The sequence below is a fragment of the Micropterus dolomieu genome, linkage group LG11 (genome assembly GCF_021292245.1).
Source record: "Micropterus dolomieu isolate WLL.071019.BEF.003 ecotype Adirondacks linkage group LG11, ASM2129224v1, whole genome shotgun sequence".
NCBI lineage: Eukaryota > Metazoa > Chordata > Actinopteri > Centrarchiformes > Centrarchidae > Micropterus > Micropterus dolomieu.
Genome location: NC_060160.1, coordinates 20,428,985 through 20,452,990, shown reverse-complemented (window position 1 = coordinate 20,452,990; position 24,006 = coordinate 20,428,985). Strand labels below are relative to the sequence as shown.

The following is a 24,006-nucleotide window of genomic DNA, read 5'->3' as shown; positions in this document are numbered from 1 at the left end:
GGGGGGGGGGGGGGGGGGGGGGGGGGGGGGGGGGGGGGGGGGGGGGGGGGGGGGGGGGGGGGGGGGGGGGGGGGGGGGCACTGCACCTTGTTACCATTGGGTCGACTGTTAAGTTTTACAAGTAACGTTTTGCGAGCTTATAAACGATACCTTCTAAACTTGCACAGGAAACTCCGAAAACATGCTGTGATAATGTATGTCTCTGGCATCCAGTCGATATCCCATAGTCTGGGAGCGCAGCGATCTACAGAGGTATCGATTACATGAGCCCCTTCCCATGTTTGATGCTCTAACACTGGCTTATAAAAAAAGACTGAAAGTCTCCTTTTGCTCTGATAGTTCAAATGACTCAGACCTCAGTTTGGCCAACACCGCTCGGTTATATGATCAATTTATAAACCAATATTCAAGAAAATGCATTTTATGGCTAAAATATGATATACTGTTCTATAAACTAGCCAAAAAAGAAAATATATACATATAGTGATTCTATAATATTAACATGTAAACAGCCAACAGGCCAGTCTCATGCACAAGTGGATAATTTCTGATGTATTAATGTTATTTTATAGGAATAAATTATATGTCTATCATGCAATTTACTAAACTGCTCAGTTAGTAAGATTCGGATTACCAACACAACATAGACCACAAGCTCATATCAGGCGATTACATTTAAGTAAAAGTAATTGTAAATCATCTTACAAGCATCACAGCATGAACATCCAGTGGAAAATCAGTTAAATACCTTTCTTAAAATGACTGACTGAATAACTGAATATAGCCTCAGCTGAACGAAAAAGTGGTTGAACTTTATTGTGAACTGAAAACATTGGTGACCAGTCCATCCAAAACTATTTATATATAATTGCTGCGATGTATAGGTCCTTACCAGAAGGCTGCATGTTTGGATGAAACGTTTCCCTTTCTGCCACTTCCCCTATGCAAAATATCCAGGGAGGCTGCACGGCTCCAACCGGATGGGGTTTGCATTGGCTGACAGCGTTTCCAGCGCAGGACGACCAATGAAACCAAAGCAGAGGCTTGGCGTATAACAGCGAAGATTGACGTGTAGGACGCTCAAATTAATTCCAGCAAACTCCGGACTCCCCGGGATAACTGCAATTTGCTTTTATCGGATGAAGATCACTTTGGTGCCATTGTACCTTGCAGTCACTCGCTTCCAGAAAAGAAGGGGGCGCGCTGCACTCGGAGGAGATTTTAAGAGGTCTCTTTTTCCTCTTTTAGGGCTCATTCCTCCCGATCCCCTTCCTTCTCTGCCTTCGCTCGGACGCATTCAGCCATTTGACGGGGCACCTACATTTCCCAGCATCTCGAAGCATATAGGCAAATGGGTAAGCCTGTGTTACCATCTGCATGCTTCACTGACGGGGAGCTTATGGAAGCGTATCCAGACTCACCACGCCTGCGTAAAGACAGAAATAAGCATTAGGTTTTTTTCTCCAAGTTCAGATAATGAGCAAATCAAAAGTGTCTTCTGTCTTTTGGCGACCGCTTGTCAAATTCATTTCATAGTGGATTTTTCCAGCTCTATTCAGCGGGCGTTGTTGTCCGTTTAAAGCTCTTAAATGGAACCACACCACCAATTATCCTAACATGTGTCTTTGAAGAGCTCTCGAGTGTCAATTCCTCAAGCTCGCCATTTTTAATGTTGTTTTTTGTGTGTGTATGCAGGGATGGTGGAGGGTGAACCCAGCCAAACAGTTTACACATTTTTGTGAAATGCAAAATAGCGGTTACCAACCAGAGGATAACAGTGCGCGTAGACTGACGCGTGTTATACAACTTTGTAACCTCATGTTATGGTGTAAATTACAGGAGCTGGCCCGTGTCGAACTGATGCAGGTTGAATATTTTTAAGATGTATCTTAATGAATCAAATTGTTTTATTAAATTATATTTGATCGCAGAATAAGTGCATTCACAATGACAACAGGGGGATATAATATTTAATTTAATATGGATTTTAAAAAGCATGTGACTGATGTTTTTCTCCTGCAGAGCAAACCTATGGAGAGGTGAACCAGTTAGGCGGCGTGTTCGTCAATGGACGACCCCTGCCTAATGCCATACGGTTAAGAATAGTGGAGCTGGCTCAGCTCGGGATCAGACCCTGCGACATAAGCCGGCAACTCCGAGTCTCCCACGGCTGCGTGAGCAAGATTTTGGCGAGGTACAACGAGACAGGCTCCATCTTACCCGGTGCCATCGGCGGAAGCAAACCACGGGTCACGACGCCAAACGTGGTGAAAAATATCAGGGACTACAAACAAGGCGACCCCGGGATCTTTGCCTGGGAGATCCGGGACAGGCTTTTGGCAGATGGAGTTTGCGACAAGTACAATGTCCCGTCGGTTAGCTCGATCAGCAGGATTTTACGCAACAAGATTGGAAATCTCTCCCAGCCCAACCAGTATGAGAGCAGTAAGCAAGCCTCTGCGCAGGCCGGGCTCTCATACAACCACATATATCCTTATCCCTACCCCAATACCATGTCGCCCACTGGCACTAAAATGGGCAGCCCTCCTGGAGTACCGGTGACGGCTGGACATATGAGCCTATCCAGGGGCTGGCCTTCTGCACACACCGTCAGCAACATCCTCGGTATACGAGCCTTCATGGACCCTGCAGGTGAGGAAAACACAACCAGGTTCTGTTCTGTGAGAAATCTTAGGCCTCTGCGTCTCCGTAGCTCTCACTGTTGCACCAGTGCCTCTGAGTATTGTTGTCATGCATGATAATTAGCCTTATCACTTCATACAACCTGTGCTAGCAACAGGCAGGACAATGTGCCCATTAGAAGTTGTACAGGCCTCCGTTTTACCATTCAGCCAGAAAGCAGTAAGTCCACTCTCAATAGGCCTTTTCATGGGATGATGCATTTGCAAACACTTTGCTCACCTGCTTTATCCCACCTAATCCTTCAAGTAGTCATTACAGACATTTTTCTTTGCCTTTCTGGTCCTTTAGTCAGTGTTGTCATCCAATATTAAGTTGTCTGGCCAAGTGTATTTTTTGTGCCATGTGGTCCAACATAATTTTGACATAAATTATACAATTATATATTTTTATATTTTATATTTGATTTTTTTTATTTTTTCCGGTTGAAATAGTTCCACACCGCCTATTTATACGAGGATTTTGATATTCTACGCACACACCTGCGTATGACACACACACACACACACACACACATATATATATTACAGTAATAATATATATAGCAGTATATATAAGCCCAAAACATTTTTAAAATAATGTATATATAATAAGATAATATTGTGTCCTTTAAACTTTATTGTTTTTGTGTGTGTGTGTTTTTTTTTTGTTTGTTTCCTTTAAGATTAAAATAAAACCAGGGCCTAATTGAATAATACTCGCGTATTACAAACATACGCTCACTTTATTAATAATTAGAATAATTTAGTAATTAAATTATACATTTGTTTGATTAACGCTAACTTCAAAACTATTTTAGATGGGCCTACTGTTTTGACAATTAAATATGGTTTATAGCCCAGACAAGCTTCATGTGCAAAGCATTTTAAATGTGTCTATAATTGACATAATTTATTATAAATCTAAATGGGCCTGCATTGTTGTTGTTTTTATTTTATTTTACCTTTTATACATTTTTGATATGAATTTACTGTTTCTAAATCAGCAATTGCTGGGGCGGAGGGATATCCACCAAAAATGGAGGATTGGAGTAGCGTCAACAGAGCAGCTTTCCCAGCGGCTCACGCAGTCAACGGGATCGATAAATCAGCCATTGACGCCGACATAAAATACGCTCAGGTAAATTAAATAAAGTTTCTTCACAAGGTTTGGACAAGTGTGTTCTCTCAGTAATGCATCAATAGCGCCATTTTATTTTCATTATAGGAAACAGGCCTAATGTTTAGTGCCAAAATGAGCAGATGCCTTTAGTAAATAATTGCTCTCGCTACAAAGGCCTGTGGCAGAGCTGTGAAAAGTTTCCATATCAGGGACCCTCAAACAGAGTCACATAAGGCCACAGAGCTCAGCTTGGAAGATTTTACCCCTGAGAGTCCCAGGAGTTTTATGCTCTTGGTTAAATGTTTACTTCTGTTTCAGGCTTGAGATGACAGACAGAGGAAACATAGCTGTGTAGGCTGTACATACTCTAATCAGTCTTATTTATGGTGAATTAAATTACAGAAGTGCCTGCCTCTTGTTGTAAACCACCTAGACACCCATCTTTCAGATCCACTGCTGTAGGCCGCATGCCACTGTCGCGTACAATTAGAAAGTGCTGTGCGTTAGAGGTTTTTGTGCTTATTTTGTTCATTTCTTATCTGTTTGCCTTCAGCCCTCCTCGACTTTGTCCAGTTATGTGTCAGCATGCGCGTACTCTCCCACCAACCAGTATGGGGTGTACAGCGGGCCAGCAGGCGGCTACGTGGCCTCGGGCCACCACCACTGGCAGCCGCAGAGCCCGGCCCTGTCCCACCCAGGCAGCGGGATGAGTATGCATGCAGGGGAGATCAACTCGCCGATGACCTTCAAGCATCAGGCCCGAGAAGGTACAGAGCATGGAGACAAAGGGGGACCGGGACCACAGTTGAATGTGAAATCTTGTTACAGATGTGTGGGAAAAAAAGTATTCTCACTGGGATACAGTTGCTTCATATTAGAAGTAGGCCTATATGGATATTATTATTATTTTAATTATTATTATGGAGTCTCTTTATCATGCCAACTTATATCCGCAAAGGACCGTACAGTCCCTCTCCCTTTCCGGCCCCTTTCTCACACACGCTTACTTTCAATAAGCAATGACCACAGCGAGTGTAAACATTTACCAAATCCCAAATGAAGCCTAATTATATGTCAATTATTAAATATTGACCTTTCAGACTTGGCCAGCGTCAGGCCTGCTATGTGGTCCGAGGGAATTTTTACGCCCATAAAATGGAAAAAAGGCTTAATGTTTAAAATAGGCCGCTTTTTAATACTTACTTTGGTCTATTTTTGAATATTCTGTTCCTATTCAGATGGGGCATGTAGGTAGAATAAGTCACGTTAGATGCATTTATCTCGGGGAGTAAATCATAACTTGACGTTAAGTTGCATGCACAGGCCAACTGTATGTCGTCTATGTGTTGTGCAGGAGACAGAAAACCGCCCAGCCCCTTGAGCAAGCAGCAGCAACATGAAGACTTGAACAGTGTGCATGGACTCAGTCTCACCTCATCATCATAACCGGGATTTACACCACCTTAATTACCAGACCCATTTAACTGAACTCATTTGAACAACTCCAACTGTAAGTCTGAACACTAACGACTTGCCTCCCCGAGTGTTTGTAGCTTACAGACAAACACAGGCCTGTTCACATGCATTATGAATACAGTATAGCTTTACCGGCCTTCATGGCCAATGAATGTAAGCTTGCGTGGATGTATTGGTGTTTCCCCTCATTGTTTTTTTTTAATTTCTCCATTGAAATACTTCATGTTGCTAGACTGTATATTCTCTTATGGAGACTGCAGGATAGGTAAAAACATTTTTTGTCAGTCCAGTCTCTCATTGATGTTTTATTATAAAACAAAGGGCTAATCTGTAATCCACCATTTATTATTTTAATTTGTGGCCATGATCTCGATTCTACAGTGACTCAACGATGTGAACAAAGAGATAATTGTCTAAATGTAAAATATTTGCCAAAGCTTTAATTATATATTTTTATAATTTCATTGTAAATATTAAAAAATAAAGGCTTTCTTAAATGCCATGTGTTTGTCAGAGATTACATTATTTCAGCAGAGATCCATGAAAGGGCAGTAAGTGTATTGTTCAGTTCATGGCATTGGTTAAGGCCTAATTCATGAGGGCACTGACGAAAGTTTAAAGACAGAGGAATAGGGGAAATTTAAGTTTTCACTTAACTCAAGTGGTTTTCAGTTTTGTTGCAACAAGTGAGGGCCTTGTCATACAGTCACCCAGTGTCATGTCTGTGTTTTTTTTACGCTGCTGGTTGTACGCAATTTAGCCCAGAGTTTATGTAACTACAAAAAGTCACATTTGATGTTGTGTTTAAAGGTTTATTTCACCTATTTATGTCACCAGTGTTGTCCGTCTATCAACTAGAGAAATATGATTTTCTCTAAATGGAAGTTTGATCTGGCAGGTCACTCGCTGACCCTGACATTTTGCTTTCTCTGAGGCTAGAAATGAATCCCATAAGGTGAATAATCGAAGTTTTTGCATGCCATTTTACCCTTGTGTCGACAAGGGAATGGAAATATATTGGGTCATTACACCACTACCTACTGGGGAAAAGTCGTTACTCAAGTGTAACCTCCCTACACTTCCACGGAGCTCTCCACAGGCTGGGCGCCTCTGCTGATGCTATCTCAGTTGTAACTGATACCTGCCATGATGGAAATGAGAGATCTGATCATGCGCGTTAATGAACAGGATAGCAGCTGACAAATCAGCCCACATGCGGCCCCAGGGATATGTTTACCCGTATACAAATTATGAGTATTTTCCCATACAGGCCAATAGGCCCTGCTCATTCTCTCTAAAGTGTTTATTCCTGGGGCCTGTTTGCTCTAACGAAAAGCCTTCTCACAGCTGTCCTTAATAGGCTGAACTGTGCATCACTGATGCAACCATGTTTTCTGATATCACCTCTTTGATTGGCTCAATTCTGTTACATCTTATTATTGAGGTGTTTGACTGATCTTGTCGTAGTCTATTTTACGATGGTTATTGTACATTAATACTGCCTTAAATATTATAATTAATAGTTTTGTGCTTGTTGCGTTTTTATATGATTTGTATAGCATTGGATTATTTCTCTGTCATTCTTAAAAACATAGGATTCCCTCAGTAGTTAGTTCCCTCTGGTGACAAATTATCAAATGATCCTATTGGCTAAAATCTCTTCATTTCATTTCAAATTTTTGTTTTATCATATAGACTAAATAGTTTGAGTCATTTTTTTATATTTAATTTCTACTGGAACCAAATTTACCAAGAAGCAATAGATGTTTCAGGGAAAAAATAACAAAAGAAATGCATATTTTTAACATGTTAGAATTTGTCTAGTAGTTTATGTATTTGTCTGGACAGCTCAAATGTACTTTTGTAACTAAACTAGACTCTTACATGCTGGTCCAAATGCATGTCCTCTATTGCTTGAGTTCAGGGGGAATATGTGCAAAACACCTGGTATGGTGAAGGGCCCAGTACAGGAAAATAGATCATGTTGATGGTTTTTAACAGCACCTTCAGTATGAATGCAATCAGGAAGTCAAAAATATTTTGTGATGGTATTTTTAAGCCTCTGAAAGACAGAATGATATGTTATGCAGTATGGTTTTCTTCCCTTTTTGGTGTCAGTAGGTCTTCAAATATGTAATTCCAAAAGTTTGAGTGGGTTTCCATTGAGCTGAGAGATGACTCATTCACTGAGATTATTGATTGTATCTGTTTATAGTTAATGCTGGCAAATTTGAACAGTCAAGGGTCAAGGAGGGTGGATTAATGTAGAGTGTAATAATGCACTGTAATAAGGTGAATAATACATTTCAGTTATGTGTTATACAGACATACATTCATTCAGATTTCTCTCACTGAAAATATTTGAGCTCAATTTGTGGATTTAGAGATATTTATTTTGATTGTGTTTTCTTGACATGGAAGACAGTTGGAAACTCAAGCTAAACCACCCTAGAACAAGGAAATATTTTACATAAAAGAAAGACAGGGCAGTATTAGTTCAATACAGTTATAACTTTCTATATAACAATATGGTCTTCGAACATGTTGTTGGGCTTTAAAAATTCTTCCTGATGTTGTGAATCTAAATGGTCATGGCTTTTACCTGCCATATCCACATGACTGCAAGCATGACATTAAATGGACGACAATAATCAACCTCGCTTACAGGTGACTGGTATCATTTGAGTTTTGACTGATGATTGTTGGGAGTTATGAAGAAGGATCCAAGAAAAGAGGAAGTCATTTATTCACAGGGTGCTAATCCTGCAAATAAGGTCAAAAACACAAATCACTGAGGTGTCATACTGATCCGTTTTAGGGTACACCCCGGAATTTGGGCGTCCTCTGAGCTCTATTTCGCAGTCGCTTTCCCTGTTTTGCACCAAAATCCCAAGTGACTCAGTAAATCCAAACATTAAGATGGCCTATAGTACACACGCTCCCTGAGTGGAGTCGTTCTGTTTTCCCGGATACCACTTGGGGTTCAGAAAACACTCCTTCATGGTGGCGGGGTTACTTCCTGCGGGACCTATGGTCATCAATCAGGGCAGCAAATGATACCCCCCACTGCGTCCTCTGCAGACCCTCTGTGTTGGAAGGGCAGCAGGTGGGCTCGTTTTAGTTGGTTGTTTCCTATTGATACATATTGCACAAAGACGTAATATTTCCTTCATCTTTAGTGTGCATCCTTTGAGATAGGTGCAACGTGAGGCCACCCTTTTCATCCCATTAGGATGAAGTTTTTGTGTATTGTGTTTACATAGTTCCCACTGAGCCATCGTTGCATTACTTTTTTTCTGATGATGTTGTAATTTCACAAGGAAAAACTCCTGTACTATTTATATATGCAGTTATTTCAATTAAATATTCAAAACTACAAAATTTTGCCAACATTTTATTGTTTATATGTTCTTGTGTCCAGTGTTATGGCTATACATCAATGAAAAAACATTAGATCACATACTTTTTTGCAAGATACAATTTCTCCCTTTTAATTTCTCCTTGTCTATTGAATATTACTAAAAAACAACACCTGCTTGTGGTTGGAGGAGAGAAAAGGAGACTTTCTGCACTGTAACATGCCAAACACAAGTGTGCAGATACCCAGAATTAAACACTACAGTGCTCTGATCTCTAGCGTCTTACCTCTGCAACTTAAACTTGAAAGGATTCTCAAATGCCGCAAGCTTAAACAGATACTTGGAGAGGTGTATAAGGGACTTGGCCTCCTTGATCCTAATGGATATGATATTAAGCACTATTAATAATAAAAGCAGCAGCGAAATGGTGACTGAGATTCCTTAAAAAGCAAGAACAGGCCCAACTATCTCCAACTGTAACAATTCATCAATGTCTTCCATGTGTACAGGAAAGAGTGAGTGTTCTTTAGAGACCAAAGTTCAGTTTATGTATTGGACACCTCGCTGGGTATGATTTAAGACATTTTACATTATCTGTACTTTTTGTGTTGAGGGGGGAAACTACCCTAGGCTGGCCAGGAGTCATTCACTTTCGCTGCCTGTGCATGACTCAAAGTCAACAAGAGAGCATCTTGGGACAGGCGACATGGCAGGCCAGACAAGTCTTGGAAAAAGCAAAGAAAGATACATGAGAAACCTTTTAAGAGAGAGTGGCAAGTTGGCAAAGTGTCAAATTTTGAAAAGAAGGCTGGTGTTAGGAATTCTCATGTCTGAAATAATAAATGAATTGACTTGTCATGGAAACATGGTGCATGCAAACATGTGCAATGCCGAAACATGTGCTTGTCGCGGTCTTTGAAAAGCAGGATATCATTTTTTGACAAGCATGTTAGAAACAAAGTAATGAATTAAAATGACACGAACAGGATGAGAAGTTCAATATTGTTATTTGATGAGTTTGTAAGTGATGCATTCATGTTTTTACCACCCAAAACGTAAACACCAAATCAATTGGTCCGTACAGATGTCATCCTTGTAATGCAATCACCATTGAACTTTTTTTTTTTCCACTGACTGTCCACAGGATTTCCAAGCAGGCAGAGTTACAGCTCTGTAGTCTAAAGGATGATAAATGTCTCCCTCCATGTTCTTACTTGCTCTGCCAGCTCACCACATCAACCAGATGCTCTAAAAGCAAAAGGGACAGAGACATGATGATGACATTTGGCTTTCTAAATGAAAACGTATCATTTCACATTTGCTCTCAGGAGATTCTGCCGCTGTTTTTGGTCCTCAGAGGATACAACGATACAGCAATAAAGAGAATAACCACAGGATCACATTGAATTGCAGAGCCCAGCTTTGATTATTATATACAGATGACTAAAAGAGCATGAAATTATGTTTGCAAACACAACTGAAATGCACTCTTTGAAAACAGTGCCAAGAAAGCAGGCATATTTTTGTAAAACTAAGAATGTTTGTAATTTCTGTGTATAGTCAGTAATGGGCATGTAAATATCAAATATCTAGAGGAGTGTGCAGTTCTTTACTGGAAAGTCCAAATACAGACCTTCATTATGGAAATTTGTCAGCAGTTTTCTAGTGGAATTCTATTTTAGTGAAGCTCTGGGCACAGACAGAGAGACAGTGCAGGAGGATCCTCTCTAATTTGTGGAGACTATAGAATTAATGTTCTGCCCTACTGCCCATCTGTGACTTATTTGAAGTGTGCTGAAACGTATACTGTGCTAAATGCTGCCACACACATGCCAAATGTAACCAGAAAAAAAAAACTGAAAAGCTATGCGAGGTTGGATTTAAAGGTTGCCTTCAAGTTAATTTTTGGCTCAAAGTCTTATTAGGTGATAATAAGATGATGACTCTTCTTCTAAAAATGCGAGTGGTAGACCACTGTTGGTTTGGGGGTGGGGGGAGTGGGGGATCTCTGAGTGAATAGAAGGTTAGGGAGAAGGTCAGAAGAAGAGCATTCTTACTCACTGGATGTTGTACCTGGTGCAATTGTATATGATTTTTATATGATTCTGTTTTTATTATTATTGTCAGCAAATCCCATGAAAGAATCAAAAGCAACAATGCCTTGTTCCGTCTCTCAATACTTTGTGACCTCCCTACCCTGTGTGTGGCTCCCAGCTAGCAAACAGCTGGGCACCATTGTTTGTAGCAAATGTTACTCAAACAGGAGTAATATTGCTTTTGTTTGGGGACTATTTTCAGCTGTGGATTCATATTTGGTGTTATAGTGTATTTATGGTGCCAGTTTATGATGCCAGGTCATGAAAGAATAGTGTGGCTCACTGATGTGTTTCTAACTGTCTTTGTACAACAATGGAGCTCTAAGAGGAATAAGCTAGGTTTTGGAAACATGACATGTGTCCTTAATTGGGTGGAGATCTTTATATTGGTATTAAATGTACAGAAAACATAAAATGTGATTATATGTAGTGCAAAAAATAAGAAAGAAATCAAAATAATGGTACTTATTTTATTTAACATATGGAGGTTCAAGTTAAAGAAATTACAGAAGCCAAATAATTGTGAGTCAAAATACAAAACAATCTCTCATGGACGGATCATATTACAGATAAATGATGAAATGGAATGGTTTGACAAATTGCAAAGTCCTAGTATTTATAATGTCATTATGATAATATGGCTTCTCTAGACCTTCTAATTGAGGATCAGAGCAAGGGTTAAAGTTCAGTCCTTCACATTAGAGGTCATGAAGCCATATCCTTGCTTGTTTGAATACAATATATTCAACCCTGTGTATAACTGGAAACCAAAATTGTGCTTTTATAAACTGGCAATTATATCTTTAAAAGGCTCAAGAAATTGTTAATGCATCCATTTAGGGCTAAATAAGAATGACTTGTACCTCCTGCTGTCAATGTAAGCAGGAAAAATGAGAAACAAGTTGAACATATTGCAAAGAGAAACAAAATACCATCATTAAACCTGTCACACATCACAACACCGTCAGTTTATCATAAACCTTTTTACCACAAGTTTTTACATGAAATCATGTTTTAAAATGTAAATAAAAATATTCTGTGAAAATACATGACCCCAAGATTATAAGTATTTAACCCAACCCCCATTCCTAATTAATCTTACAGAATTCTTTAATAATATTTATGATTTAAGAGTCTGTATGATAATGGTTTCGTGTGCCTGACTCATCTTGTTATGAAATTGTATACGTTTTATAAAAGTCTGGAACTCAATGGGACTTACTGAATAAAAAAAGTTTAACTGACTAACTTAAAAATTAATTATTGAGGCAACATCATTGTGCTAACTCAGAAAAGAGGTCCACATTGTTCCAAGCAAATAATAACCCAGTTTGTGGGTTGTGCGTGGGTATTGCCTCAGTATTCAAGTGAGTTAACAGGAAGTACAGCATACTGGTCTGTAATACAGGTCTAACACACACAGAACCAGTTGTTCTGCTGCTGTACTGCATGTGTGTAGCAGGACCAGGAGTGAACACTGTCTCCATGTACTGAGAACGCAACAAAGGGTGAAAGGTAAACACTGACTGTCAGTAATCAACCTTTTGACCATCTCCTCTGCTGCCACTCCCTAGCTGTTTGTGACAGCAGCGCCAGTCAGACTTGCCACCCCATCAGTTATCAGATTTTAAAGAACTTGTTGGCCGATGGTTACAGAACAGGCTCCAATCAACACAAACGTTCATGACCTAAGGACTTTAGCAACATCCGGGATGAAATAAAACATATACATAACCGTCTGACCTTTCCCATATTGACAGTATCATCAGGTTTAAACAGCCAATATTTCTTTTTGGTTCGTTCGTGAGTAGCAAGGCCCAGGAAGCCCGGTCTGTCGTGCAGTTGACTGCAGCTACAAAGAGAGAGAGAGGGAGCAAGAGGGCCCTTTGAAGAACACGAAGCGGAGCCAATTGTGGAGAACCATTTAAGTTGCTGTTATTGGTGCTTTTCACTCAAACACGCCTCTCCCATCTCAAAACTCGCACGCAGCGTTGACCCAAAGGGTGGCTGTTAATTTGGCATGGCGAAAACATGGGTTTAAACTGAATGAAGGGTCTGATATAGCCACTCCACTGGGAGGGGAGTACAGCTCCACAAGCCAGACCAAATGACATCACACTAATATGGAAATAACTGGAAGACTACATGACATGGTGTGCATTGAGGAGAAAGAGGAAATTACTGTCTATCTGTTGAAGTTGTGTGGTATGAAGTGTGCTTGCTATAGGCAACACAGAAGAATACTTGATGTTTTAGTTATGTTATTTAAATCATTACCACAGTACAGTAGTATAAGGCTGTGCTGTATTTACCAGCTTGTTTACAACAGAAAAACGGCCATATAGGCCGGCTGTGCAGGCAGCATGACCTATATTTACGTGGATGGGGTGGATGGATAGGTCAAACAAATACAGGCACCCAGGAGAGGGTTTCTTGCATGCCCTGGTCAACAATGACTTATTTAAAATTAAATAACATTACGTCCCGCGAGTTAAGTCACTTGAGTTTAGTCACGTGACTTACATGACATATGACTTACTAACATAACATATTTTAACCCAAACGATGATCATTTCCTAACAAAGTAGCTTTGTTGCCTAAACTTAACTGGGACAGTTTTACAGTGTTAACAACATGTTTAACTTCATGTGATTTTTGTCGCATGACTTAACAAACTTAAGGTCTGGTACACCTGGCGCTGGTACTTTCCAACAGTCATATACTAAATGTCATTTTGGAAGTCATTGGCAATGGACCTGCTCTGTCATTTAAGTATGAGGAAGTGTTGGTATTTTCATATGAGGTATTAGGATATTCATAGTTAATTAACATGCAAATTATGGCTTACTAGCCTGCTCATGTGGGCTTTGTGTTTGAAAACTGACAGCTCAATAACTCATACACATATTTAACAAACAAATTAATGTTCCACTGCATATTAAATCATTAAACCAAAAAGCTGTACACTGTAGAATAGGGGTGGAACAAGTATTCTTTACTTTACAAATAGCACAATGTAAATTATTTTCCATTAGAAGTAAAATTTCTTCATCCAAGACTTTACTCAAGTAAAAGTACAAAACTTACTATCAACAGCATTGACCTAAAATATCAAAAGTATATGCATAGTGGATCCTTTCACAGTGTTAGTTTGTTTTATATTATCATATTTGTTCAGCATTTACATATTGTATCTTGTCTTGTCTTGTAGTTTGTCAAAGTGGTCAAAATGTTAACTACTTTACACTTTCCTCTTTACAATATCATATTTCCTAAGCTGATTATACAATTTACTTACATTTTAATTTGAATCTGTAGTAAGTAGCAACAAAAGTTTTCACATAAATGTAAAGGAGAAAATGTGGAATATTCTCTTTAAGTATAAAGCTGCATAAAATGATACTCAAATACTTGAGTTAAGTAAAAGTACATAAATATTGTTCTTACAGTACTTAGTTAAATGCACTTGCTTTTTTATAATGTATATTTTAAATTTAAAAAAAGATATATAAAGTACATGTACCATGTCTTATTTCAATTAAATTGCTCTACATATTAAAACAATTTAACCACACCACTGTGTTCTATAAAGGCACATTGTTATACAATTGCCTTAAGTTGATACTGTTAATAATATAATATAATATAATATAATATAATATAATATAATATAATATAATATAATATAATATAATATAACATAATATAATATAATATAATATAACATAATGTATTATAATATAAGGCCCTATCTATCTGTGTGTGTAGAAAAGGTTAATTTTGTCTTAACTTTATTCAGTCAAATGACACCTTCTGTGACACCAAATTCTCTCCTATACAGACAATGAGAGGAGTATATATCACTGTGCAAATGCATATGCTTCAATATAGAAATTATTGCTTAAATTCACTGAAGAATACACTGAAAGGAATCAGGATGAGAAAAGCTGTGAAAGCTGACATAATTTTTATGAAATGCATTTGACTCCTCTGCAGACAAGATATAAAGCTATGTGGGTGGCTACTCTGTACTGGAGATCGTCTCAGTCATCACCCTCCACTGCAGACTGACTCAACCACCAGTCACACTTCCAAGCCTCAATAGCAAGGTAGACCTCTGCAGAAATGCTTAAACTGCATTCAATTGTCTAGTGAGCCCTCTGTCTTTCAGCTCCAATACTTGTCTGTCATGGTGTGAGACCCTAATGAGAAACAATCATTTTTTGTCTTCTGGATGAGGAGTATTTTAGTAGCTTGGCAAAAAAAGCATGTATGTTTTGCCAAACTGCATATAATGCAGCTGAAATGCTTCTTTATGTTGAAGCTGTGTGGACTCGAGTTTTATTTAAAAACAATAATTTCCATGTTTGCAAGCATCTTAGTGTCCAGGTCTACATTTAAGATCCATTCCTACATTGTTATTGAACAAATAATAGATGTAATAGCACATTTACAAGAAATGTTGCATCAAAATCTAAACTATGCATGGACGTTTGTTAATTTTTTACCAATAATGTAAGGTTGACATTTTCGAATTCTTCGTATATATGTGTTATTTTACATTTCAAGTGTACAAGCTTGTGGTATATATACACAGTATATTGTGTAACTTGACAGTATAGTAGTGATTATCCCACGGTAACATCTCACAATAAAGCAAAATGTTTCTTTTATGTGTTTCTTCATGGGGAATGACAAAGAAAAACCATTAAACATCTCCACTGCACAGAAAGCAGCTCCTTGTCTAGCTGAGACAGACAAAAGGTGAGTGTCAGAGTGACAGAGGAAGTGATTGTCTTCTCTTCCTGCTCTCAGTGGCACAAGAATGAAGAGGATGTCTCTGTGTACACCAGGGCTATCCATTACTGAGTTAACAAGGTCTCAGCTACTCTGTAAGTGAAATCCAAGGCTGTCTGTCTGTCCATCACGTGGAAGAAAAAACAAATAAACACACATATGAATTCGTTGAGGTTTTTACACGGGGGCCGATATGTGCCAAAGAATGCTAAGTCTTTGTCCATTAAAAACAAGGCGCTGCATGGATACACCATCATGCCATCTTGGGTCCACCTGCAAATGCAAACAGGGAAATTCTTCGAGGAAGGCTTACATTTCCCCCAAAGAAAAGTTTGGTTCCGGCCAGACTGACTGGTTGACCCAACGAAAACACATCAAGAAAAGCAAGTGTGCAGTACTGTGCTGCAGGTTGAATCGGACCACTTCCAAAGACCTTACTTTCTAATGTAAAATACAAAGCAGATAAAATTAAATGAACTTATATTATGTAGAGAATATCCTTGCATACCCCACCACTATACATTATATACAAATTGAGAAAATCAGCTACTGGCAAAGAGTAATTATGTATTTTTATTTTAAGTACAATTTTGAGGTCCTTTACAGGAGTATTTCCATTGTATGCTACTTTAAACCTCAACTCCACTACATTTCAGAGGTGAATATTACTTATGTTAATTTTTATTCAACTGCATTTATTAGACCACTTTAGATAGTAGTCACTTTACAGCTTAAACGTTTACATAAAAGTTGTTAAAGATTGAGTCAGTTGTTTCCTCAGAAACTTCTTACATGGTTCCATTTAAATAATTGTTTGAAGCAAAAAGATTTACCCAATATTCACAAAAATGTTTAGTTTGAGAAATTAATAGAAATGTGTGTTGCAGAATATTTTCTTCTTTCAGACGCCATTAGTCATGTCATGACACCTCAAATTTGTTTGGAGGGGGCGTGACCACTAGGTTGGGAACCACTGGACAAAACTACCTAACTGTTTAAGGTCCAATCAGGTAATAATACATCACTGACAGGGGCCATTTTACTTTGACTTTTGATACTTTTAAGTGCATTGTGCTATGCACTTGAGTTTGAATGCAGGACTGGAACTTGGCATGGAGTATTTTTACATTATTGCATGGTACTGACTATTTCTTCCACTATTGAAATCAACATTTCATGGAGCACCTTTTCTCCTAGCTCCATTATTAAGATTACTGTGCATTATTACAATGGTAAAGGGTCAGTTTGAGAAAGTCCAGTAAGGGACTTTTATGTTGTATGTCAAGGGAGGGAGAGTTTAAAAATTAAAAAAACAGCTTCTACAACTATATTTACTACAACTGTAGTAAATATATGCATACCTATACATACAGCATAGCTGAAAATACAGACTTTTTGCATAAATTCTACATATCATGATAACGCTTTTGCACTCTGCATGAATTAATAACCAAATGCAGATTTTCCTATGTGAATAGACAAAACAAGACCTTTAACAATAAGCAAATAATCCGCTTTAGAGTGTCATCATCCTTCATGGTTTTTGCATGTGCTATTTTGTGTTTTTCTTCAGTGTTCATAGGAGAACATTTTCAGGTCCCCACATCCATCTGCCCTCTTGGCTCATGCAGCAAAGAATTTGTCTCTACTTTCATCGCATGAAGCCAACACATAGGTCAGGAGAATCTAGTTTCTCTATTCGGTGTTGATAGGGGGGATAAAGGAAGATTGAGTCCCTCAGTCTCATCATTGCAGGTGTTTGCCTTTATGACCAGCGTCCTCCACAAGCAGTTTCTCATTGCACTCTGGTGAGAAAGGAGGACCTTCAAGTCTCATGCATTCCGACAATGCTCTGAAGAGTGTGTAATTTTGGAGACTAAATTTAGGGGGGAGGGGAAGGAAAATCAGTTTTTATTTAAAGCAGACCTGACTCAAACAGAGATTCACCGCACTGTGGTCAGACTTCAAACCAACTCGTTATTTGCCTTTTTCATGTTCAGACTGCTGCAAATCTACGATCCCTCTGAACACGGCTGGAAAAAAAAGGAACAGACTGTTGTTGATTTTGTTTCCATCTTTGTGGGAGACTGCCTCCTTAATAATGCGCACATTGATGGTGAAGCAGCTGATCAGCAATTTGTAAGCAAAGAGCTCGTTTTAGTCTGCAACTAATCCATATATTTAGACTTCTATTTCACTTCAACTGGTCAGTAACTTTAACCAACAAACACCGTTTGTTGTCAGCTTCCTTGTGTTAAATAGCTTCTAGTAATTTCACTTGCAAGTGATTGATGCACAGCCCCCTCAGAAGTGAAGCCTTTAGATCAAACTGAGAAGATAGGTTAGATTTCATCATTAGAGTTAATCCATCAACAATGCCAGATCACTGAATAAAGCCAGAGTAAATGAGTGTGTTTGCTCTGTCTTGGAGTAAATATTAGTTTGTCCAGATAATGCTACGGGGCTGCCGAGAGGGTTTCCACAATGCTTAAGTTACACCAGCGTCTGCTCTTTTCCACCAGAAGAATTGTTCCCCCACTCTTTCTTCTTCTTGAAAGCCAAACATCAGTAGCGGTCTCAAGTGGCTGAAAGTTTTAGTTGATAATCCGGTCTGTCACTCAGACCCATAGTAAGATTAATGGCAGGGGAACTCCTGGCAAACATCCCACGCAATCAAAACAGATAACTTGGTTTGAGAAATAGTTCACATAGGCTGTTGAAAGGGATAAAAATAACGATTGTTATTTATTAAATACATATGCTATTTTAAGAAACCTGTATTATATGTGGATTTTGGTCCTATATATGGTGTTTATGGTGAAAATCAATATCAACCGACCCTCAACAAGTTTAAAATCTATGTCACAGCTTTAATAATAAAAGATTTCTGTTAGTCATCTCTCTCTGGAAATTAGCAGTGTCAAATTAGAAGCTCACAGGGAAAAGGGAGCCCTCTACTGCTGAGTAATGCCACCACACAGCTCTGAACTCACACTCTCTGTCTGAATGAACCAGGAAGTGTTTGCTGCTTCATAAGGTCATAAGAAGTGCAGAGGCTGCTTGGAGATTAGAGATTTTACACAAAAAGCAACTTTGAATCAATCTTCAAAGGTCAAAGAAGACATAACACTGACACACTGATAATGCATTCAGACTTTTAATTATAAAGTAAAAGTAAATGACCCAACTTAAACATGCAATCACCCAACCATAAAAGTAACCAACAAAGATGAGATCCAGCTAAATCACACTGATGCATGAGCTGCTCAATGAAGAAATCTTGCAGATTCCCAGCTGCAAGATAGGCAGGCTTCTCAGACATGGAAAATATAGGTTCTAGATATGACATTCACAGAGATAATCGCAGCTTCACGCTACGCTGGGTCCACAGCTGAGTTCAGCTAATTCATAGCTGTGCTGCCTTGATCTTTTGTTGCTTCTGCAAGGTATTTTATTTACCGATTTTATGGGTGTAGGGCGATTTTGTATCCCTGTGCGCTTTATGAGTGCAAACTCATTAGCCCCCTTTTTTCTCTCAGTGACATGTAAGGAGCTAAAAGCATACCTGTGAGAGTGTTTGAAGTTGGCTTAATTGTGAAGGAACACGTAGAGAAACATTGTGCTGAGCCAATCTTAGATGCTACCCAATGATCTTGCCTCGTTGACTGCCCCTGAAAATCCTGCTCTCGCCTCAGACCCGCCGATAACCATCTTTAATGAATAGCTGTGTGCTTCAAGGAGTCCTGGCTGATAGAGATCGTTTCAGGAACGGTGGGGTTCAGGTCTCAATAACAAATCAGGGAATTCCATCTTAAACATTTGGATGTCCTCCATAATGCCACACACTCGGAGATTGCTCTTGCAATGGACCTACACCAAAATAAAACTTGGCACCAGCGAGGCATTCTTGCCCAACTCAACAACTCCAAGTCTGAACACCCCCGGGCCCCCTCCCAGTTCCAGGATCTATCTGTCGATGTGAACGCTGACTCTTTGTTGGTTCTTTCTGATCTCAGGTGGAGATACAGCACAGCTACTGCCTTATAAAAGGCTGGATGGCTAGGCTGGCGACTGAAGGCACAAGCACAGCTCCCTGTGAGTGTGTCTGAAAAGCCCAAATTGAGCCATTTCCCCAATCTCCAGGGAGAGTCCTTATCGACTGCAAGATCCAGAGTAGACTGTTTATAATTTGCAAAATACTATGCTGATACTGCAAATGAGGTTTAATAGCTGTTGAGGCCCAGTTAAGCTTCATAATGTAGGTTTGTGGTCTTTGATAACCAGTAGCAGAGACATTTTCGTGTAGGAAAAAAAAGCACAAGAAAAAAGTAAAGGCATCAGTCACTGGGTGTCTGCTGTCATACTTGACTGATATTTGTGGGATTGCTCATCCTGTCCTGTCAAAGTAATTAGACATGAACAACACAAGCAAACTGTTCTGTGCTTTCTTCTTCCCCCAGGGTAGACAAGAACTGTAATTAGTCAAGTCTAACTTTGACAAGCTGTCAACCCTAATACTGTTTTGTAACACCCAGGGCTTTGTTTGCTAATTTCTAACCTAACCCAAAAAACTGTGTAATGAATTGAGAGAAAATTACTTATTACTGTTATCATGGCTGACGCTGTCATCGCAGTAATCAATCATGCCAAGCAAATCTACCATAAGCAGCTGTAATTTTATATATCAATACCTGATAAGGCAAGTACAATTAAAAGATTAGTTTGCAGAGATATTTGCACTTGAAATTTTGTAACATATGACAGGTTGGAGTTTGTCAAGCCATATCAGTTAAAACCACATCCACAACCTGGTGACACGAGAGGAAAACGAGGGAGTTTGTTGTGTACGTAAAGGATCTGCTAGCAAGACTTTCCTGACGTTACTCCAACACAAGAAACTCCTCTCTCCAACTCTGACTCTAGTTTTCACCGGCGTCTTCCTGTAACAACTCGCCCCTCATGAGATTTCAGAGCAAGAATTGTCCTTTTTAACAAGACTTCAAGAGTGTCACCGGGAGTCACTTGTAAGGATCCTTTTCATGATGTTGTCAGACACCTCTTATAACAGTCTGAGCCTGTCAGTGGCAAAAAGAAGCAACTTTTGTGGACGTAATGTTGATGGGCAGAATTGCCCTGAAAGAATAAGCTGAATTGCCTGAAGGAAAACCGTGGATGCCGGTTGAAGCCATCAACTGCACGAATTCGAAAAACGTTTTCTGCCTACCAGTCACCATATGTGAAAATAAAGCTCAGGTAAAAAAAAAAGCAAAATTATCTTTTAAAGAGGTGGTATTATGCTTTTTGGCTTTTTCCCTCTACTTTATTGAGTTATATATCTTTTTTGTGCATGTAACAGGTTTGCAAAGTGAAAAAGCCCAAAGTCCAGCCCAAAGGGAGTTCCCATCTTCCACAGAAAGCTCTGCTCTGAACCGCTTGAAAACAGCTCGTTTGTAGTCCAGCCCTTCACTTCCTTTACTTGTGACGTCACAATGAAAACACGTCATAAAGCTTGCCAAGCAGCTAGCGGGGGTCAGGCACGCCCTCAACCCAAGCTAGTCTGAACGGAGGCCCTTTGGCTCCACTTGCCTTTGTTTGGGTTTTCATTGTAGAAATGTTGTACCTGCTTCCAGGTACTTTTTTTCGTATCACCACACCTCTGTAGAGGTTCCAAGCGAGCTGAGGGATACTAAAATGTAACGTGAAAACACGACAGACTGCTGATTGGTCAGAGAGAATATTCAGTATTCACTGCATCATCATCAGAAGTTTTACAGTTTTTGTATGGAATTTCATCATTAAATCCACGTCTGAGAAGTTTTGAGGTGAGAAATCAGCTATGTAGATTTCGAATATTGACAGTTTTACGAGAAGTGATGGCGGAACAAAAATGCTTGAATATTTTCGGAGTTGAGGAGCTCCATGAGTGGCTGCGGGGGAAGCCTGTGCCAACCTGCGGGAGGAGCGTGTGAGGCCGGCCAGCCACCCGCTCACAGAGCCCTCTGCTCCCGCCGTCACACAGACCGCAACAGCAACAACGGCAGAGGAAAACACAGCTGTAGGTTTTCATACCGCTTATCTTATTACTCAGTCTCATTACTCAGACTGTACAGTCTGAGTAATGTTGAAACGCTTTAACCATAGACTGTATATATTTTAACTTAAAAAAGAGAAAGCTGGTTGGATCGCTGGTGTGTGTGTCTCATTGAACATTACGTCGCGGCAGTTGTGTGTGGCATCGCTATGACAACAAGCTATGTACTATCTCTGGGAACTATCAGCAATGGAAAACGGAGCAGGGCCGAGTAGAGTCAAGTTTATCGATTTGCGCTATGGTAGCATTTTTCGGCAAGGCAGCATAGATCGTCAGAACAACGGCAACAGTTCAACGTTTAGTCCTAATGGTAAGATGTGGAACAATGATGTTGTGTGGTTGTGGACTTGAGTAACTTATACCATCTGCTAGGTTACAGTCACAGTCTGAAGCAGCTTTGATTTGGATCACACTACCTTGTTTCTTACGACCCGCCCTTCTCTGCTTCTGATTGGCTAGTAGTCCTTACCTGGGAACTGCGCATGTGCAACTCCCAACAAAGATTTTGTACAAGTAAGATGCATCACTCTGTAGCTCAAGAGCGGAGCGTACAACACAAAAGAGGAGCTGCAGCAATGTGCAGTATGAGAAATATATGGTGTTTTTTGAAAATTAAACCATGTAAAACTGTTCTGGTACATTGTTTATTAAGATTTTGAACCTGAAAATGAGCATAATACCACCTCTTTAACAAGCGCCACTAGTTATATCTAGCTACAGTGACACAGACTTGCGCCTGAGCTAGCCACAATGAGGGTGAGTACACTGCTGTGGCCTACTACATACTATATCATAATACAGCTCAGCCTTTCTCAATGGATCAGGGAGAATGCAAAACATATTACGAGAGAACCTAAATTTTTGTGCAATGCTACGTAAAACATTAAATTATAAATAAATTCTGTATAATCCATCCAAGTCCAAGTTAGCTAGATATACTAGACTAACAAATCGACACTGCAGTCCCTATAGCCATGATGTATCGCTAATAAAAGGCTAGGAATAAAGACAAAGCAACAACAGAGTGCCATCGTTCGGGAAGCTTACATGAAACATATATGGATTACCTTTCCTTATTCATCTCTCATGAACTTAGTCAGTGCATCTCTTTCCTTGCATTTCACCTAATAATTTAGCAATAATACAATCCTCATATATCAGTTTGAGACTGGCTTATCTGAGTGAAGAGCAGATAAAGCAGGAGATGAGATGCTGCTGAGAGAACAGCTTCACTGGGTGTGCCAGGCATTGACCTGCCCTGAACAGGGTAGGAATCGTCTTCTCACCTCAACCTACAGCTAATGAGGTTTTGGTAAGTATGGGTAGCTAAACTGTGATCCTGTTGTGTCTCATGACACCTGCCAAAGCAGGCAACACAGAAACTTCATTAAGTAGTAGTATTCATTTAAGATCAAACAGCTCCATTTTTGGATAATCGGTGTGAAGAATTGATGGAAGATACTATCAACTATAGACTATCAAACACCTTAGGCTTCCATGAGACCGGAGATAGGTCTGAGCAAACACATTCCCATCTGCTAGTGAAAATGGATATGTTGTTGACCTGTCCAACCACACAAAAGCCATTCCTAGAGCTCAGGTGAGTAATCCTCCTCCAGCCTGAATCTCTTAACTAAATATTGTGAGTGTCCCTCCTTATATCCGTGAGTCTGTCTCTTTACCTTCAGATCCAGGGGATTAGAAGATCAACACTGCATGCAGGTGAGGGAGGACTCCCAGTTTTCAGGTAGGCAGAGAAAATTCCAAGAGAAAAAATCCAATATTATTATGTATTTCACTATCAATGATTTTGATTTGTGCAATACAAATGGAATGTATAAAAACAGAATAAAAAAGCTGGCTTTTAATACTAATTAAATATGATATTATTGCTAAAATAGTTTTATTTGATAGGATGTTCTTTCCTTGAATGTATCATATGTTGTAATTCAGAAGAAATTTAAATATAGACTAGTTAAAATGTCTGATCAGATATTGAAGTAAAGTTGTTCACAAATAAGTAATATTTGACAATCCCTTTAATTTAATTCAAATCTTTGTGCATCATAACTGAGTTGGCCTCCTGAATCCAGTTAAAGGCTTTACTCCAATATTACCCGTTCAGCAATTACTTTTTGTTGTAAGTTGGATTTAGTTCTGTAATGACCCAACTGAGCTGGCCTGCACATCAGGGCTGCACAGTAAGCCAGATGGGAGGGAAGATCCTTCTCTGTGGCTAGAGCAACAGAGCATTAGCCAAAATGAGAATTAGAGTAAACTTCAGCATGTCAGCACGTCCTCATATCATTTATTTTCCACTGGTTTGGATGGATGTGGCTAAGATGATTGCTGATGATTTTCAAAAAGCCCAACGCACATACCCACG

The 24,006-nt window shown here is 39.4% G+C and overlaps 1 protein-coding gene across 1 annotated transcript; it reads left to right on the top strand.

The window, feature by feature from the left end:
• Positions 1-1,064: 1,064 nt before the first annotated feature.
• On the top strand, positions 1,065-5,702 carry pax1a (paired box 1a). Its single transcript, XM_046062996.1, has 5 exons — positions 1,065-1,355; positions 2,023-2,652; positions 3,686-3,819; positions 4,355-4,568; positions 5,156-5,702. Exons 1-5 carry the CDS (start codon positions 1,352-1,354, stop codon positions 5,245-5,247), a joined length of 1,074 nt encoding a protein of 357 aa, XP_045918952.1. The 5' UTR covers positions 1,065-1,351; the 3' UTR covers positions 5,248-5,702.
• The last annotated feature ends 18,304 nt before the right edge of the window (positions 5,703-24,006 follow it).

What these genes read in the sequence shown, in the direction of transcription:
- pax1a (XM_046062996.1), top strand. An exon ending in CCGACATAAAATACGCTCAG is followed by an intron (nt 3,820 to 4,354) that starts GTAAATTAAATA and finishes GTTTGCCTTCAG; the next exon opens with CCCTCCTCGACTTTGTCCAG. An exon ending in CAAGCATCAGGCCCGAGAAG is followed by an intron (nt 4,569 to 5,155) that starts GTACAGAGCATG and finishes TGTGTTGTGCAG; the next exon opens with GAGACAGAAAACCGCCCAGC.